The sequence below is a fragment of the Lytechinus variegatus genome, chromosome 13 (assembly GCF_018143015.1).
Source record: "Lytechinus variegatus isolate NC3 chromosome 13, Lvar_3.0, whole genome shotgun sequence".
In the NCBI taxonomy this organism is placed as follows: domain Eukaryota; kingdom Metazoa; phylum Echinodermata; class Echinoidea; order Temnopleuroida; family Toxopneustidae; genus Lytechinus; species Lytechinus variegatus.
Genome location: NC_054752.1, coordinates 771,197 through 788,989, shown reverse-complemented (window position 1 = coordinate 788,989; position 17,793 = coordinate 771,197). Strand labels below are relative to the sequence as shown.

At 33.6% G+C, this 17,793-nt stretch overlaps 1 protein-coding gene across 1 annotated transcript; it reads right to left on the bottom strand.

Moving 5' to 3' along the window:
- Window positions 1-990: 990 nt before the first annotated feature.
- On the bottom strand, window positions 991-13,463 carry LOC121426700 (SH3 domain-binding protein 5-like). Its single transcript, XM_041623072.1, has 7 exons — window positions 13,135-13,463; window positions 8,351-8,413; window positions 5,858-5,986; window positions 4,834-5,019; window positions 4,088-4,218; window positions 2,682-2,938; window positions 991-2,324 (listed from the first exon to the last, which is right to left on the bottom strand). The coding sequence occupies exons 1-7, from the start codon at window positions 13,189-13,191 to the stop codon at window positions 1,612-1,614; spliced, it is 1,536 nt and encodes a 511-aa protein (XP_041479006.1). The 5' UTR covers window positions 13,192-13,463; the 3' UTR covers window positions 991-1,611.
- Between the last annotated feature and the right edge of the window lie 4,330 nt (window positions 13,464-17,793).

Here is a 17,793-nt window from a genome sequence, read left to right as displayed (position 1 = left end):
ATCGATTGTCGTATTTTTGTGTGATGACCATCTTTTATTATTCTTTGATTTTTTGGGATGCATCCATTTTTGTATATTGCATAGAAAAAGTATGATACATGCTATTATGACTAAGACCACTCTTGATATCCTCTTTCTGATAATTTTGTTGTCATTATCTAAAAAAAGTTTCTAACTAAAAGCTCAAACGAAACAAAATAGAATAGCGTCTGCGTATATATTTATTTCATTTGGGAAGAAAATTCGCGCCATTTCTTATGAGTAAAGATTATTATCTTGTGAGCAACTATTATGATCATTATCATTTATTCATAATCTGGGATAAGATAATCTTCTTCTGTTGCCATTTACCTATCACTTTATGTTTCGTAGAAATATATATAAACCAGTGACAAAAATCTGTTATGGACATATACAGTTATTCTATTCAATTATTTCATTATTTGTCTCTTTCTCTCACTTTCTCCGTCATCCGTCATCAATCATTACTCTTTTTCTACACTTTTTCCACACATTAATTCGTATCTATTCCTTCATTTTCATCTCTCTCTCTCTCTCTTGTTGCCACCTGGGTTTTCTCTACTTTGAGATCTGTGTTATTAATGATTTATAAAATAAATAGAGACAATCATCTCTAATAAGAACTATACATGTGAGAGTTTGGGTAGACATATTTCTCTTTTAAGCTAAACCCCAATTTTATCATTCCGAGTGTCATCATTATCAATTTATTCTTTGTATGTTGATCATTTTATGGAAGGAGGTTGGAGGTTTTCTTTTTAATTCTCATTCTGAATTCAATATTGTTACTTTTATAGAATAATTATGATAATAATATATGTAATTTGTAATGCACCAAATCCACTCGGCAGAGCGCCCAAGGCACAGTGAAAGAAAGAGAGAAAGAACGAAGGAGAAAACAGTACAAGAAAGGGAGGAATATATCATTTTTATAGCTTAATCTTAAGAACACAATCACATCAACAATAATACATAATATATATTTTATTCATAAATTCTGTCATGTCGCATCAAACATTCATATTATTTTGAAGATAAAATGTATTTTAGTTATAACGGGATTTTTTTTCTTCGATAAATTAAAACATTCACTTAGCATCTTTGCTGGTGAATGTTGTTAAATTGACTTCAATGTTCCAGACTTTAACCAAAGAAATACATTCAAGTCGAATTCATAAAATGACTATCTATCTATAAAGTGTCAATCAAAAGGCATCAAACCTTTAGAAGAAGTTTATGCGCATGCGTCATGCTTTTCGTTTATAAATTACGGACGTCGCTTATTGATGATGATCAATCGTAATGAGATGGTTCTGTGATGAGAGCGATGTAGGCATTCAAAGACTTAAGGAAGTATATAAAAAAACATCTTTTAAATTGCCGCTTGAAACTTTATAGCTAAGAAGAATGGAACTTGTCAGGTCGATATACACGGAAGGAAGGGATTCAATTCAACCCTAAACTTACGTTAGTGACACGTACTCGCCACAATGATGGAACCTTGTAATTCTTATATCGTGGCATGAATACGGATTAAAGTTAATGATTGTTATTCGCAATCATGTTACAGTCATTCAAGATGTCAATCGATTATATCCAAACGACGTCATCATCAGCTTTATCATTCTCGATTTCATCTCCGCCGTCATCTTGTTGATCTCTTTGACGCTGTGTATCGTCATCAACAGAATCCATAACATCTTTATTGAGTGTGACAATTTCAGTAAGGTTGTCAGTGAGAGTTTCATCTATGGTTTCATTCACGGGTTTGATTGAATCACCATTATCATCATTGTTGCATGATTCATTTACTGTTTGATCGTTCACTTGTTTAGAAGTCAATTGATTCGATGTCGGGATATTCGATTCATCAGCCGTCACCAGTGTATCGATGTTTTCACCGTCTTCAAAGACGCTGAATGACTTGAGGTCACCAATGCTGATTGTTCTTAGCTTACGCTTGACATCAAGCTTTCCATCGGTGTCATCGTCACTGTCGCTGTCGATATCAATGCCAATAAAAATATTTTCATCATCAACGTCGTCATCATCTTCGACATCATCCACGGTTTCCATGTGTATCTTGGGAAGGGAATCTCTTTTTGGCTTCTCTTTACGACTGTTGCCTGGAATATTCTCGAAGTTAAAATGGTTGTCTGTTTTTTTCTCTGTATTGTCCCACTCAGCGGGAGATGGTAGACTTGAGCCTGAGATTGATCTTGATGTGAACTTAGAGGGCGGTGATGTACAACTAGATGGGTCGGATGAATCGGTAACAATGCTATCATTATCCATGCCATCATCTGTGGAAGAAACCAGGATGAAATAACGATTTACAAAGCGGACAAAATAATATACCCATGTGGATCAATGAAAAAGAAAACATGAGCAATATTAGTGGTAGGTTCACTGCATCATCTCAGTGAGAACAAATTCTGAAAGTACTCCCTTCTAGAATGATAGCAAGTCAAACTTAAAACAAAGTAATAACTAAAAAACAGGCATCCCATTTTGAATTGTTTTTCATTAAATTTGGCTGTTTAATGGTGATGTAGGTGGATGTCAAAAGGCCTAACAATGTTGGTTAACCGGTCTCGAAAAGACAAAGCTGATGGGTAAACTGAATGCTTTGCAAAAGATCTCTGAAACATTAAACTAACCAATATTGAATGTGATATCAAGTTTCTCATGTTCCGATTCACTCTCTGTCTCCGCACCCACTCCACTCTGTCGACTACCAGCTAGGATCACAGCAACTTGACGGGATTGATGAATGTCATCTGAGATTTCCTCCAAATGCTTCAGAGCTCCTCGATACTTGGCCTTGCTTTCAGTGAGGGCGCATTGTAAGGCTTCAGTTCGTGTCTTCAGGTCGTTCAGCTGATAGAAGAATGACTTCTTCAGATCATAGTACTCTCTGTTTTTTTTACAAGATAAAATGACAGAGGTCAATTTTTGTCAATGCAGAATGAGTTAGCCACAATGGACCGTCCTACATTGAGCAAGAAAATTTAAAGAAATGCCCTTGGCTGAAAATCATATCTAAATAAAAAGAGTAAACTTCACTGAGCAAAACGATGACATTTTTTGTCGAAATCTGGTAATAAATAACAATGATATTTAATTTTAGAAATTAGCAATATTTTGTGGCATATGTTACATGCATGAGTATAGGTATGATGAAGATGACATGTCCAAAAATTTGCCTTTTCTATGTTATTACATAATATCACAATTATTTTAATTTTTCATAGATATGTTGATAATACATAACACCAAAGTAAGTTGCAGAAATGATTACCTTACACATTAATTCAGTAATCAATCAATTAAATTTTTGTAGTTCTTTGAGGACCAAATATGAAAAAACACAATTTCATATAACAAATTACAAAAAAGAAGTGTGGATATGGCATCATCAGCATACTCATAGCATATTCATGCAGGCATTGATAGAACTGTTTCGCCAAAACGATGCAACACTTTACAATGTTTTAACTATTCTATTTCCTGTCTAACTTGATGACGCTTTCGGTTTGTTTGTCTGATTTTACTTGAGTTTTTCAAATAACGCTATTTTCAGCCTGAAGTACTCCTTTAATTACATGGGTATCTTGTTGATATTTCGCCATACGTCCATCTGGTATAGTTGCACCAGGGTCGATTGGTAGTGCAAAAATCTTTCCGATAGCTCTTTCGACAACTCAAATGGGTCGCGAAAGGTTAGCATGGTTAGGAGGGCAGGTAACTGAACATGCATACAATCTTACTGGTCATTATCATGTTCGATGTATAAAGTTGATGACAAAAGTGAATGCTGACGCTCCCCTTGTAGATTAAAGCTATGCTAGCTAAATAGAATAAAGCCATGAACTAGTCATGCTAGAATCATATTTTATATAAAATAAGGTTCTTTATTCACAATCTAAATTTTGGCCCTTTTCCCGTAAGCTTTCATTTATAGTATACTCCATGATGCTCCTGCAAGTGAAAGTTTACAAGATGGGGAAATTTCTTAATGATAACAAAATTGTTTAAAAATATCTAGGAAATTCCCAATACTTACGCTGATTTATTGATAGATCTTTTGAATTTCTTCGCCAGCTGATCGACTAGTTGTTGGCTGGTTATATAATGTTTAGAACGTTTTTCATGTTCGTTTTGACTTTCACGCTTTTCCTGTTCAGCTGCATTCAACTAAGAAGTAAAAGAAATTGAAGAAAATACATATAGGGCATATTGTTATAACAATATTTACCATAAATGAAAACGAAACTGTCATGACTAAATTCTGTCATATCCTTAACTGTGTTAACATTCTTGTTTTGAGCGGTTATACTAGTACAATTTATTTATTTTGTATTTTTTGTATTTTAAACAAAAAATTGTTGATGGAAATTGAATCTTAAATCTTGAATCTTAAGTCTAACCGAAAATTTTGACCTTTTGCCAAACAAAATCCAAATTTTGTGATATTGACATAATATCCAGAAAATAATACCATACTTCACTGCTTCTCTATTTTTTTTTCGTGATTTTTTTTTGTGGGGGAGGGGGTCCATGGCCCCCAGGCCTCACGCCTATCTGAACGCCAGTGAGTGGAGTTTAAAAGTAAAGATAATTTTTTTTTATATCTTTTGAGATTTACAAGTTAATCCTTGAGATTGGAAGAAAACAAATCCAATATTCGGATGGTCATCGTTCACATGCAGAAGGTTTATATAAAATCCTTGAAATTAAGAGGACTATTGGATAAGAGTATATCATTAATTTTATTATTCCTATCGTAATGATTAAAACTGTTATACTTACTTTCTCTGTGGATAGATTAAGCATTTCTTGAAGAGCGGAATCGAATCGTCTTCTAGAGTCTTGTTCTCTCTGTTTCCTTGATGTAAGAGCGGCTTCTTCGGCTATTGAGATAGTTTCTTTAGCTGCTGAATACATGCTTGATGCTCGCTGATATCGTAACGCTGCTTCTTGGGCAAGCTCCTGAGCCTGTGGACAGAGAGGAAAAAAATTCGCATCATTTCTAAGGATGATAATGATGATTATAATGATAATGATGATGATAATTATGATGGTGATGATGATGATGATGGTAATGATAATTTTTTGTTTAGCTCCATTTATCTCTGAAAAAAAACATTCAGAGGCGCTGGGTCCCATAATGTCACACATGAAAATATAGGCCTTTAGGTCAGATGGGATTGGTACAAGAATTCTAAAGACGAGTAGTAATTGACAGCAAAGTTCCATCATTTTATGTTTTTCAAATTCAGTTGCATGATGAGCCATCGTCTATTACCTATTTTTTTTCTTTTTACAATACGCAACTATGAATATTCGAATGCAAATTAATCAAACAAACCACCCAAACACAGGGATAGGTCGACATTGTAGATAAATTATTGAAATCTAATAGACATGATAGAAACGTGTATACAGCAAGAGTCATTTGGCTTGACATTCAAAGAAATCTAATGAAAAGGCTGGTGTGACTTTAAAAAAGGTATTTTTTGTTAGGCATCGTTACCATGGTAATTAGTTATATAGGATGCCAAAGTTAACACAATTGCAATATGTATGCCGGGCCAAGGGATGGATCGAGACCACTAATCCCCACCAGTATGTCACTGTTAGATTATAGACAACATAACAAACAAACAAACAATATATAAATAAATAAATAAATAAATAAATGAATAAATAAATAAATAAAAATGAATGAATAAATAAATAAATAAATAGAGAAATAAATGAATAAATAAATGAATAGAGAAATAAATGAATGAATGAATGAATAAATAAATGAACGAGCGGTGACCCAACTTACCCTTCTTGCCTCCTCCTTGGCTGCATAATAACCCTGAGCTTTTTGAGCTGATTTTCGACATTTCTTGATCTTCTCATTCAAACTTTGTGTTGATTCGGTTAAGGTCTGTCGAAATGCTTGCCGAGATTCCTATTGAAGTAACACGGGGAATTGAGATATTGAGATATTTTTCTGATACTGATTTTGATGTTGTATTTTTGTAGCTATTAAGACTTGCACGATTCAAAATAATACATGTATAGAGAAGTATATAAGTACAATCTTAAACAGAATTGGCCTGAACAGCCTTCGTCTTGGTGAGTAAGCTCCACCTACCCCCCCCCCCCCCAAAAAAAAATGGGTATCATGCGCAAAATAATCACAGTTTTGGTTGAAATAAAATTAAAAAGAATACTAGAACTTTGGTAAATTTTGGCCACTTTTGTTGTGCGGACGAAATCTTCACCATCAAATTGACATGATTGATTATTTTGATGAATCCTTTAAAGACCAATGAGATAGACGGGGAGATATGACAGAGGAGAGAGAGGAAGGGAAGGAGAGGGGGGGGGGGGGGGTCTAGAGGGAGAGAGAGATGGGGGTGGGAGACAGATAGTGAGGGGGGGGGGGTCGGGGCATGCGAGCAGAAGTAATAAATGCAGTAATACATCCAGAGAGTAAGGAATGCAACGTATGGGGGGTCATCTCAACTTCAAGTTGAATTGATTTGAATTTATCATCAATTCTCACCGTATTTACGCTTTCACGAAACAGTACATAAACATAAAAAAATAGTAATTGGAGCTTACGACTGTGTACATAATATCAAAATGCTAATTGAGATTAGCTCTGAATATTGTTTAAACAACAATTTATAATAACTCACATTACACTGTAAAAAATATGAATCCGTTGTTAATACTTAATGAATATAAGTAGAATTTATAATTTGTAATTATTTTTCATTTTTAAAGTAGTTTTAACTTGTCTTTTAATTTACTTGATTCATTTGGGTTCAATATACATTTAAGAAAATTCACGTATTACTGGCTTTCTTTGATTGAGTAAATCTAACTCAATTAGGCAAAGATGATTATTACTATAGTCTTGTCTTGTTGAATGTACTTATATTTTTCAAGTAACGCCTTATCTTAATAATGCATGAATATTCATTAGACATGCAAGTAAATGTTTGGGGTTTTTTTAATAACTGTCATATCTATTTGTGTTTGAATTTTTTTCGGATAAGGGTGTGCTAACTATTTTATTCTTGTGTTGAATCAAAGAAAGAGCAACATTAAATAGTCATTCAGCAGAATATTTCAGATGTCTTTTAGGTTTTCATAAAATAATTATATTGTTCTCATTATTTTATTTGTAAGAATGAAATGATCGCGTATAAATATCAATGTAACAGGTATTAAGTGAAAATGCACAAAGTCTAATATTCGGATAAAAGATGTCTAATATGAAAATGATGCCACTTAAGTACAAGTGGGAAGATGGGGAGTGGACTTTGATTTTTTTCAAACAATTTAGTGATTTTTTTTACTAAATTGAATTAAGTCATTGTAAGTTGATTTTCTTGAGTGAAATGGATGCAAAGAAAATAAGTAAAGTTTACTACAAACTGCCAAAGTCATAAACACTTGAAAAAATTAAGGCAATCTGTTGAAACAATTTTATTAAGTAATTTCAACTATTTTTTTACAGTGTATAAAGAAGTTCAGTATTGATTATACTTATCACTGTTTCAGACAATGTTAGTCTGTGTTCAAAGAATCCAAGGCAAAATATTAGAAAAAAATAGTAATGAGCTTTTTGACGTAATTCATAAAAATAAGATTAAGAACATTATGAATTATCTTTATTTATCACAGACGAGCACCTTCCCGTGTTTCATGTGATATAAAATCCACGGTAACGTATACGCAAGTTTTTTTTAAAGGGTAGGGGGTCAAGCTAAATGAAATGTTGACGGTCTCCAGGTGGTTTCCTATATCCCCACCCCCCCCCCCCCAAAAAAAAAAAGGCCTTCAATTTTTTTTTTTTTTTTTTTTTTTTTTGGGGTGGGGGGGGGGGGTGGGGTACGTGGGTAGCAATTTAAGGGTAGTTTGACCCCCTGTAACCACCCCTCCCCCCGCATACGCCACTGCCATAATTACAATATGTTTGATGGTTTGTGATTTCAAATATATCATGCCTAGCTCTTTCAAGAAAACTGAAGCTTGTTTGAAAAATATTTAATTTTTTCTGAGAAAATGGTGATTTATGGAAGTACTTGTACATTAAGTTACAGAACTAAAAGGTAAAGAAATATAACTTTCTCTGTATATAATCTTGTTATTCTGTGGTGGATCAAAAATGAAAAAACATGATTATATAATCATGTCCCCGATTGAAGACAGTACTAAGGTAGGCCTACATCATAAACATGACAAAATGAACCCGGTGGTAAGGTCGTATTATGAAAGAGGAAACGGAAGTTGGAATCAGAGGCTAACATATACTTACATCTAATTGTTTTTCTAGTCGATTGATTTCCGCAGAAGCTGTATTTAATAGTTCAAGTTCTTCCTGTACAGACGGAAGTAAAAAGAAATGGAAACTTTTAAGTTAAAGGTATTCATCGGAAAAAACAACAGTATATCAAGCTCAAAACGAATTACTACAAGTTCTGATTATTAACATGAATAAAGGACAAGTCCACCTCAACAAAAAGTTGATTTGAATATAAAGAGAAAACCAACAAGCGTATAACACTGAAAATTTCATCAAAATCGGATGTTAATTACAAAAAATAATTTCACAAAAAACGATATTTACATTCTGGTTTCTATGCAAATGAGACGTTACCCGCTCACTAGTTCTTTTGCATTCAGAATGAAATATTCCCCTCATCATGCTCATTGTAATTTGAAAATGTAAAAGTCAGTTTTATTCCTCCCTGAACATATGAAATTACCATCATGGTTTAACACTTTATGGTTCAGTCAAGTTTGTCCTTATGGTAAAATTGGTAAAAATTGAAATATTGTATAATTCCATCAATAAAAATAAACCAAAATAAATATGAGTGAGCGACATCATCGACTCAATCATTTGCAGGTTATTGAATTGTGCATATATTATTTTTTCATAAAGTAGTTATTGACTTATTTGCTAAAAATAAGCGAACGTTTAAAGTCTCATAACTTTTTTTTATTTTATATCCGATTTGATGAAATTTTTAGCGTTATATATAGATGCTTATTGGATTTTTCTCAAAATTTATTCAAATCAACATTTTTCTGGAGTGGACTAAACTTATTTGAACTGAAATTCTCTAATCAATCTTCAAGATTGGAATAAAATCCAGAAATCCCTGTAGTCTGTCTTGCAATTTATTATTGAAATAACAACGTGAGTATGGTAGACTGCATCGATAGACACAAATGTTCTCAGTGATAGACCTGTATGATAGACCTAAAGACCTAAATGATAGACCTAAGCGAAAATCATGCTGAAATTGAATCACCAAAGTTGATTCCCTTATATGCTATGGGCTATCACAATGTGAATCACAACACCTTCATAATGCACTACAAAAACTCCGGTGTTGATTTAACACCATCCCGGAATAAATTATGTTCACACCAGAGGCGTATTGAAACAACATCAGTTTGGAATCAAACCAATGCTGTTTTAATACTAATTGGTGTTGTATAAACACCTATCTGGTCTTATAGACCAAAACGAAGCTGGTGTTCTTTCACACTTCTCTGATGTCGACGTATATAATATAGATTCAGGGCTGGTTTCAAATCAACACCAGAGTTCTTGCAGTGTGATAATTTGACAGAATGAAGAAAAAATGAAAGAAATTAGAACCTAAACAATGTCAGCAGTTGTTCTTGTTACAAAATGTTTTTCTTTTCAAAAGAGGTTTCTTTTCGAAACAATTACACATTGCTGAAGCACACAATTGATTTTTGTCACACCCGATGTTATTACGATCGTCATTATCTGCTAGGATGGTAAATATTAAGAGGTTTGTCAATAATAATCTATCACAATGTATTAAATTATACACATGTATATACCCCCTCGATCGTTATCGTTTGTTCATGATAAATCCTCTATTATAATGATCATGGTGTTTAGCTATAAATGTCCAAAGTTCATATCTTTCAACTTCGAATTGCGATATCTGTTGTAAAAGGCTTTCAAAATATGAATATCAGCACTATCTGAGCATTATAAACAATTAATTAGTCTCTATAATAATTCATGAATAACCAAGTAGGCCTATATAGAAAAGAAGCACAGTTATCCCAATTCTACCAGAAAACATCGATTTTATGTTTGACTATCATACAAAACACTCATCATATAAAACACAATCACATATATAGTTTTGGTGTGTTTTTGGTGGTGCCCCTATAAAATATGAATTTTGGTTTATCACTGAATTGAAATTTTGATATAATTTATTCATTCGCCAATTTCTTTTGACAAAATTGGTAATCAATAAATTCATTTGTTTGTTTTGCTTTGTTTGTATCTCGCTATACCATGTCCCAAGTAGCACACCTTACCCCCCATCACCCCCAATAAAACAAAAATACTAAAAATAATAACGCCACTAATTAGGCCTACGTCAAACTATGATACCTGGGGAGGATCTCAAAACCGCTGAAACTTTTTTCTCTAGTTTATTATCATATAGCTTTATAATTCAAACATTACATTTTCAATGGTTCTTCTTTCAGTATTTCTTAGCAAATATCGCGATAACCTTCAATGTCTCTTCAAACATGACCTTCGTTCATTTGGTTAGATAATCTAATCTCGTATTTCTTGTATTGACATAACAGGTAAGTAATAAACCAATGCTACTTGAAGATATTTTCTGATCAAAGGTCTTTTTTGTGCTAGGTCACACCAGTGACACCGACTCCATGCTGATTACGTTATTTCTAATGACATACTATCGTGTCGGTTACATTAATGTGATTGTAGCATAACCAACATGATAACCTCTTGGCTCTTATTTCGGTCATGCATGACTCCAAATTACATGAAGAAGGATTTTTATGTAATTTTGTGTAAGTGACATTGTCGCTGTCGTTATAATCACAATAAAATATTCTTTCGTAAAACATTAATTTGTCTTCAGATTATATTAATAAAATCAGCACATTTTATTATCGCTAATTCCTTCGTGTAGTCTTTGTCGATAGGTCTTATGTGTGTTTTTAATGACCCTATAAGGCTTTAGTAACAAGTCTGTAGCCTGGAAGGAGGGGGGGGGGGGGTCGATCGAACCCCCAAAAAGCAAGAAAAACAGAGTAGGGAAACAGTTTTTCGGAGACGAAATGGCCACCAGTTTTTACTGATGTCCTCTCCCTCAGTTTTTGCTTGTCGAATTTTTGTCAAAGTCACATTTGCACGCCGAACTCCCCCATTGATATCACTGTGGCTACATAAGGGCTGAATAATCACGGTATTTACAACTGCATGATCACTATGATCTTATTGACAGCAACAAATATAAGGAACTTCACCGCAGTCTCTATCATGCTCATAGCAAACGTTTTTTTTTGTATCTGGGCTGAAGTACTTATCATTTTGTAATTTTAAGGCTAGATTAATTAAAAACCATATAGCGTACAAGATTATAAGCCTACTCGTCTATATGCTGCTTATTCCCGTACAAGTGTTTGTTAATATATCCTACGCTCTGGCGACGCCGATAATTACCTGACAACTGTAGACGTAATCATTCACGTAAAAGAATAGAGCGTAATATTACAGAAAAGTAAACCTCATCAGCAGTAAATTAGTTGATCGAAACGGAAATAAATCGTACCATTTAGCGCTAATATGATATTCAATTCTGTGACGTTTCATGAAAATATTGTTCTCATTCCTACTAGGGATACTTCAATGAATGTAATTTCAATTTACTGAATTAAAAAATAAATATTTTTATGTAAAAAGAGACATATTTATATGTAAGAGACATATTTATATTTACATATATATGTAAGAGACAAACTGATTAATCCACTTTAAGTATTAAGTATCGGCCCTATACACAGCGAATAAAAAACGGTCATAATTTTGTTTCACATTATGATGTCTATTTTTGATGATCTGAGGTCTAATCTTTCAAATGCCATTAAAAAAATATGTGAGGGGGAAAAAGTGCGAGGGGTAAAAGAATAGCTTGCGCCAAACGGCAGAAAATGAGAAAATACTAATCATAAGACTTTTTGCTAATCAGCAAACTTCCTTTTAATCTTTTCATTATCTCTGCCATAATTTTCGAATCATGCTGTCAAAATCCATTTACAAATCTATTCATTTACTTAAATTGTTTTGTTGGTGTTTTCTAATATGGCATCTTTTAGCATTGAATAGTTTTTCATATACGTTAAAAAACGTCAACCCAAGTAAGGGGATTTACATTATTAATGGGATAGTTTGTAATTTGATCAAATCCCTTTATTGTGGGCTGCAAAGTTTTTGATGTCTTTGAAAGACATGGATCCTTCCGATAGAATTTTTAGTAATCTCCTTGCTTAGGTTGACAATTTTTGTTTTTACTTATGAAATAATATTCAATGCTAACAGATGAAATATTCAAATATTCAAATGAACAAGGTGGTTTGCGACCCATAAGTCTCTCCTGACTTTGCGATAATTAAAATATGCAATATAATCTTATGACCCCTAGACGACCTTTGACCCAATCATCCTCATGTAGAACTACCCAAGGGTCATAATTCATGGGCCAAGTGCATTTGCAGAAATAGAGAAATCAGAGCAAGTTGAACAAAAACTTCAAAAAAGAATAGACATGACCACATATCATTTGACATTTTGACGCATAGACGACCTTCGACCTCATCATCTTCATGGACTGATAGGTAGAATTATCCAGTGATAATATTTACCAAGAATGAAGATAATTGATGTAGAAATAAAGAAATGGGAGCACATTGAATGAAAACTAGCAAGAAGTCTGATGATCAATATTTTCTAATTTTCTTGCATTTGGTGCAAGCCTTTTTTGAACCCCTCACAAAAACGTATCCTGGTAAGTTAGCTTTACTACATACCAATCTGTAATTTTGCATGAATGAAACAGAACTGTAGAAATCGTGAACCATTAACATTAATCGACTTGATGAAATAAAACTTTGGCGGGGAAATTGATCAGGTACACTGAACTTTCACCTTCAACGATAAATGATCTTCATATAAAATGAAATGAAATTTAATATGGATAATAAGTGATGAATATAAATTACCTTAATCCTAGGATCCAATACTGCACCATCTTCAGCTTCCATATTAGCTCCAGACATCGTCCTTTGTCTTCACTCAACAACAATGAAAACATCAACTCGTCCGGTAAAACCTTATACCATCACATCAAGTATTTAATAGCTCAGTTTTCAGAGAAGTTGTGTTTTGCGTCGGGTTGAGCTAGGTGAACTCCCTCTTGGGAATGATCGTGACGTCCCTGCTACTCACCCAAGGCTAACTTTGGTCTTCGTAGTGCATGGGAAGTACTTTTCCAGATGGAGTAATTCTCTACCCAAGTTCGTATATAGCTAGTTGCTTTTCATTGGCTGTACCAGATTTATGTGAACTTTGTTTTGTGCGCCAAAACTGGAAACAAAGGATTGTTCAATTGCCTGGATGAAGTACTGCCTGCCTGATGACGTCATTGTTAGAGGAGATATTAATGAAGTACATTTTAAAGCGATTATTTTAGCTTAACACATTCCATTCCATCAATACTGGTATTCATGTAGTCCAACCTAACATTTGAAAAGATAAACTATCATTGCTGCACTATATTACAACTATTATTATTAATAGTAGTAGTATCCATTATTGTTATTATCATTATTACAATTATCATTATCATCATCATCATTGTTGCCATTAAATGATTATAACCAACACCAACACTATCATTATCATCATCGTCGTCATCATCATCATTATCATCGTCGTCGTCGTCGTCATCATCATCATCACCATCATCATCATTATCACAAATTAGGCCTGTAACTAGTTGAAGGTATGACAGTGAAAATTATTGATTTTTTTATTTCAAAATGGGAACTAATTTTTTTTTCTCGTGGTCAATAGATTGAATTGATCCACTTAATTAGATTTTCATTTTTTTTTCAATGGAGAAAATATTCATATATTAGAACATTATTATTATTGTTTATCGTAATTCTATAACATTGGAAGACCGTTTTCATAATTATCAATCCATTGACTATGGACTATCTTTTATTTCTGTCTTTACCATACAGACACGCCCCTTAAGAGTGATTACCTCGTTTGGACTTTGACTCATACCCGCGTATAATAGATAGTTCACTATAAATACTCATCAAAACAATAGATGGTATACGAAAAATTGATTTTCTCGAAATTCTGCGTGTTCAGATTCATTACTAATATGTTAGAATTTATTCATTATTTATTTTGTTATTTATTCGGTAATTCAAACATATTCAAGATTACAAAGCAATATCAATCATTACATAAAATGACATAATTATAGGGCCTAGAGGTATATGCAATATTTGCTAGCAGTTTGCCCAGTGTATTAGTTGGTGGTCATGGAAAGATGAGAGTAAACTTAATCACTGTGACCCGATTCCGCCCAACCAAGAGATGCACCGGGAATAAAATATAGCATGAAGGAAAATACAATGACAATTGGGGGGATTATAAAACATAATAAAGGTAAAAAAAAATAAACATTACGCCTTCATAACAAGGAAAAAAATATATTCAAGATAGAAAAATAGAATAATCGCCACATATAATTATTGTTCACTCCAATGTCGGATCCAGGCCGGGGGGAGGGGTTGGCATCCGGCCGCCCGTGAAGTGGAAAATGTCTGACATACGCAAGTGAAGACATTCTTTTACTTATGCTTTATTTATTTACAGTGCTTGTCACATTTTTTCGTGACATAAAACCTTCATCAGGGATTGGAGAAATTCTCCATTAAAACAAACATTAAAAAAGAAAGAAAGAAAAGTGCTCCACCTTTGGAAAATCCCGGATCAGCCTCTGGTTCACGTCACACCACACGATCTGACATTGCAAATACCAGTCATGGATATAAAATCCATTATCATCAAAGACAGACTATTGCATTTCAAATAAAATGGAGTCATATTTTGAATAAGTGGATCCCGGATGGGGGCCAAATGGGACGTGTCCCCCTACTGGCGGTGCAAATATACATAACGTTGCGTCCAATAAAAAGACGAAACCGAGATTTATCGATGATTTATCATTACTTAATCATAAATACAACAAACAAATGACCTACCATTGTAAAACTGAGAATCTCCTCTTTCATCTGAAATTACTTAGAATTATTTATCATTCACGCATTAGTGAGCAAAAACCGGTTTTGACTCTCGCCTTTGAAACAGAGGGTCGTGTGTTCGAATCGTAGCCATGACGTATTTTCCTTCAGCAAGAAATTTATCCACACTGTGCTGCACTCGACCCAGGTGAGGTGAATGGGTACCCAACAAGAGTATTCCTTGCATGCACTGAGCGCCGGTGATGGTAGCTCGAGCTAAAGCCGGGGTAATAATAGCAGCGCTTTGTATCCTCTGGCAAAAAGCGCTTTATAAATACAGCTATTATTATTATTATCATTATTAAAACAATTTGAAGAGGGGATACAAACAAGTCACTTGGCAGGCTGTATCTGAGTTTCAAATAGAAAATCACAATAAAAAAAAGTTCAATATCTGCTCTTTAAATTGATACCTCAAATACAGAAAATGGTCAAGAAATAACAAAGTCATGGTAATTTGAAATAAAGCTTGAAATCCAATAATTTCATAAAATGAAGGGTTTTACAGGCTAGCGTTCAGAATCACTCGACACTCCGTTTTGTCGACGATCAGCGATGTTACCCGCGTGATAACTTTTGTGGGAAACCGGTGAAAATACGTTTTTTTAAATGAAATTATGGAAATAAAGCATTGTTTGGAGGGAGCAGAACTTTTTGACAATTTTTTGCGATTAAGGTATCAAATAAATGGGTAAATATTGAACTTTTTAGGCATGTGATTTTCTTTTTGAAATTCAGATACCCCCGCCAAATAAGTTTTTGGTAGCTTTCTTCAAATTGTTTTGCTCACTCATGCGTGAATGAAGAATAATCCAAGAAATTTCAGATGAAAGAAGAGATTTCTAAGATTCTAAGCTTTACACTGGTAGCTCATTTGTCTTGTCTACTCAAGTTATGATAAATCATCGCGTAATCTCGGTTTCGGTTTTTGTGGGATGCACTGGATATAAAAAAAACAAGAACAGAAAGAAAAAGAAGAAGACGAGAGAGGAAGGAGAAAAAGGAGTAGGTATATGGATAAAAGAATGAAATAAGGGGAGGAGAATAATTGGAAAATATAGTAACTTTTAGGTCATTATATAACGATGAAAATTTTGCGAGCATTGACAGTTTGAAGGAGATCTACTCAAGGACATTTCAATATCCATATACCCTATACCATGCACAAATTATTCTGCTCGGATTTCAAGTTTGTGTTTAGTGAGTTCATGGTCACAAAAAGTGCTCGCTCGCATTATACAAGTAGAAATTTCATCGAAAGTACCCCTATTTTGAGGTGAAAACTATTCGTTTACTTGTTTTTCAAATTGTTCCTTACCCAAATCACTTTCCTTTTTTTGCATTGAGCCCCCTTTTTCTTTTGCTTGTCAAATTTTCCCTTGCCATAATGACCGTCATTTTTTTTAAATTAAAAACCTAATCTACATTGTTTTTATTTTCTTTGCTTGTCTAATTTTGGTAGGCATCCCTATTAAAAAATAATCGTTCCCTGTTCCCAAATGATTTACAAATTAGAAAGAGAGGATGGAGAAAACAGAAGAAATTTGACTTTTTTGTTAACGTGAACTGGGCCAGCAGAATTTAAAAAAAAGCCTTAAAAAATCTTCCAGACTTCTTGTAACTTTTAATTCAGATCCCTCATTCTTACTCTGTCATCTTGTGTATATATTGTAAATATGTTTTTTTCTTACTTTTTGACATCTTGTCAACGTCTTATCGTAAGTCAATTAAGGTTTTCCTTTCCTGTATTATGTTTACATGTATATTATCTATGAAAGCGACCCCTCTGTAAAACAGCGTTGATATGTTATCAACGCTGAGTAGGGCAAACCCTCCGTCCTTTTAATTATTATTTATTTATAATTGAACATATATCTATCAATGTTATTACTTTTTAATTGACGAAAAATAAATACAATACAATACCCAGTTTGTCTTTTATAAATAAAATGGAAGTCATATCATAGGTCAAATGTCGGCCCTGTTTTATTTGTTGGTTCTCAACACGTGAATATATACTTGTAATCTGTGAAAAACGATAGAATGGGCATACACCACCTTGAACCCCTTAATAATACTAACGACAACAACATATATATTTTTTTCAAATATCTTTGCCCTCTTTTCATTATTATTTCTCTTTGTATTGTATTTGTATTAATTTTATTATTTTTTTCCTATTCCGGGGAGGGGGGGGGGGGGGTGGGTATTGCTCTGATACCAATATGGGGTATGGGGTTTGGAGGGAGAGAGAATAGAGTGTATTAATATACACGTATATTGACATATTTAATGCTAAAACACTCTCATGTCAGTGTATCTGACAACACTTTGAAAAAGAGTATTCCCTTTAAAAAATTAAACAAAACCAATACCCCAAAACAAAAAAAAAAAAGTCAACTGCTCAGTTGGTGGAAAGGCTTTTCAGTGCGGGTTCTCCCGCTCTGAGGAATACGCCTCTTCAACATTATGCAATCTGAAGTCGGTAGAACCATTCAAATCCAACCATAAAGATATATGTATCCTCATCATAATTCAAAGAACCACGTAAAATTT

What these genes read in the sequence shown, in the direction of transcription:
- LOC121426700 (XM_041623072.1), bottom strand. Translation starts at nt 13,191, where the DNA reads ATGTCTGGAGCTAATATGGAAGCTGAAGATGGTGCAGTATTGGATCCT. An exon ending in CCAAGGAGGAGGCAAGAAGG is followed by an intron (nt 5,020 to 5,857) that starts GTAAGTTGGGTC and finishes CTCTGTCCACAG; the next exon opens with GCTCAGGAGCTTGCCCAAGA. An exon ending in AGATCTATCAATAAATCAGC is followed by an intron (nt 2,939 to 4,087) that starts GTAAGTATTGGG and finishes TAAAAAAAACAG; the next exon opens with AGAGTACTATGATCTGAAGA.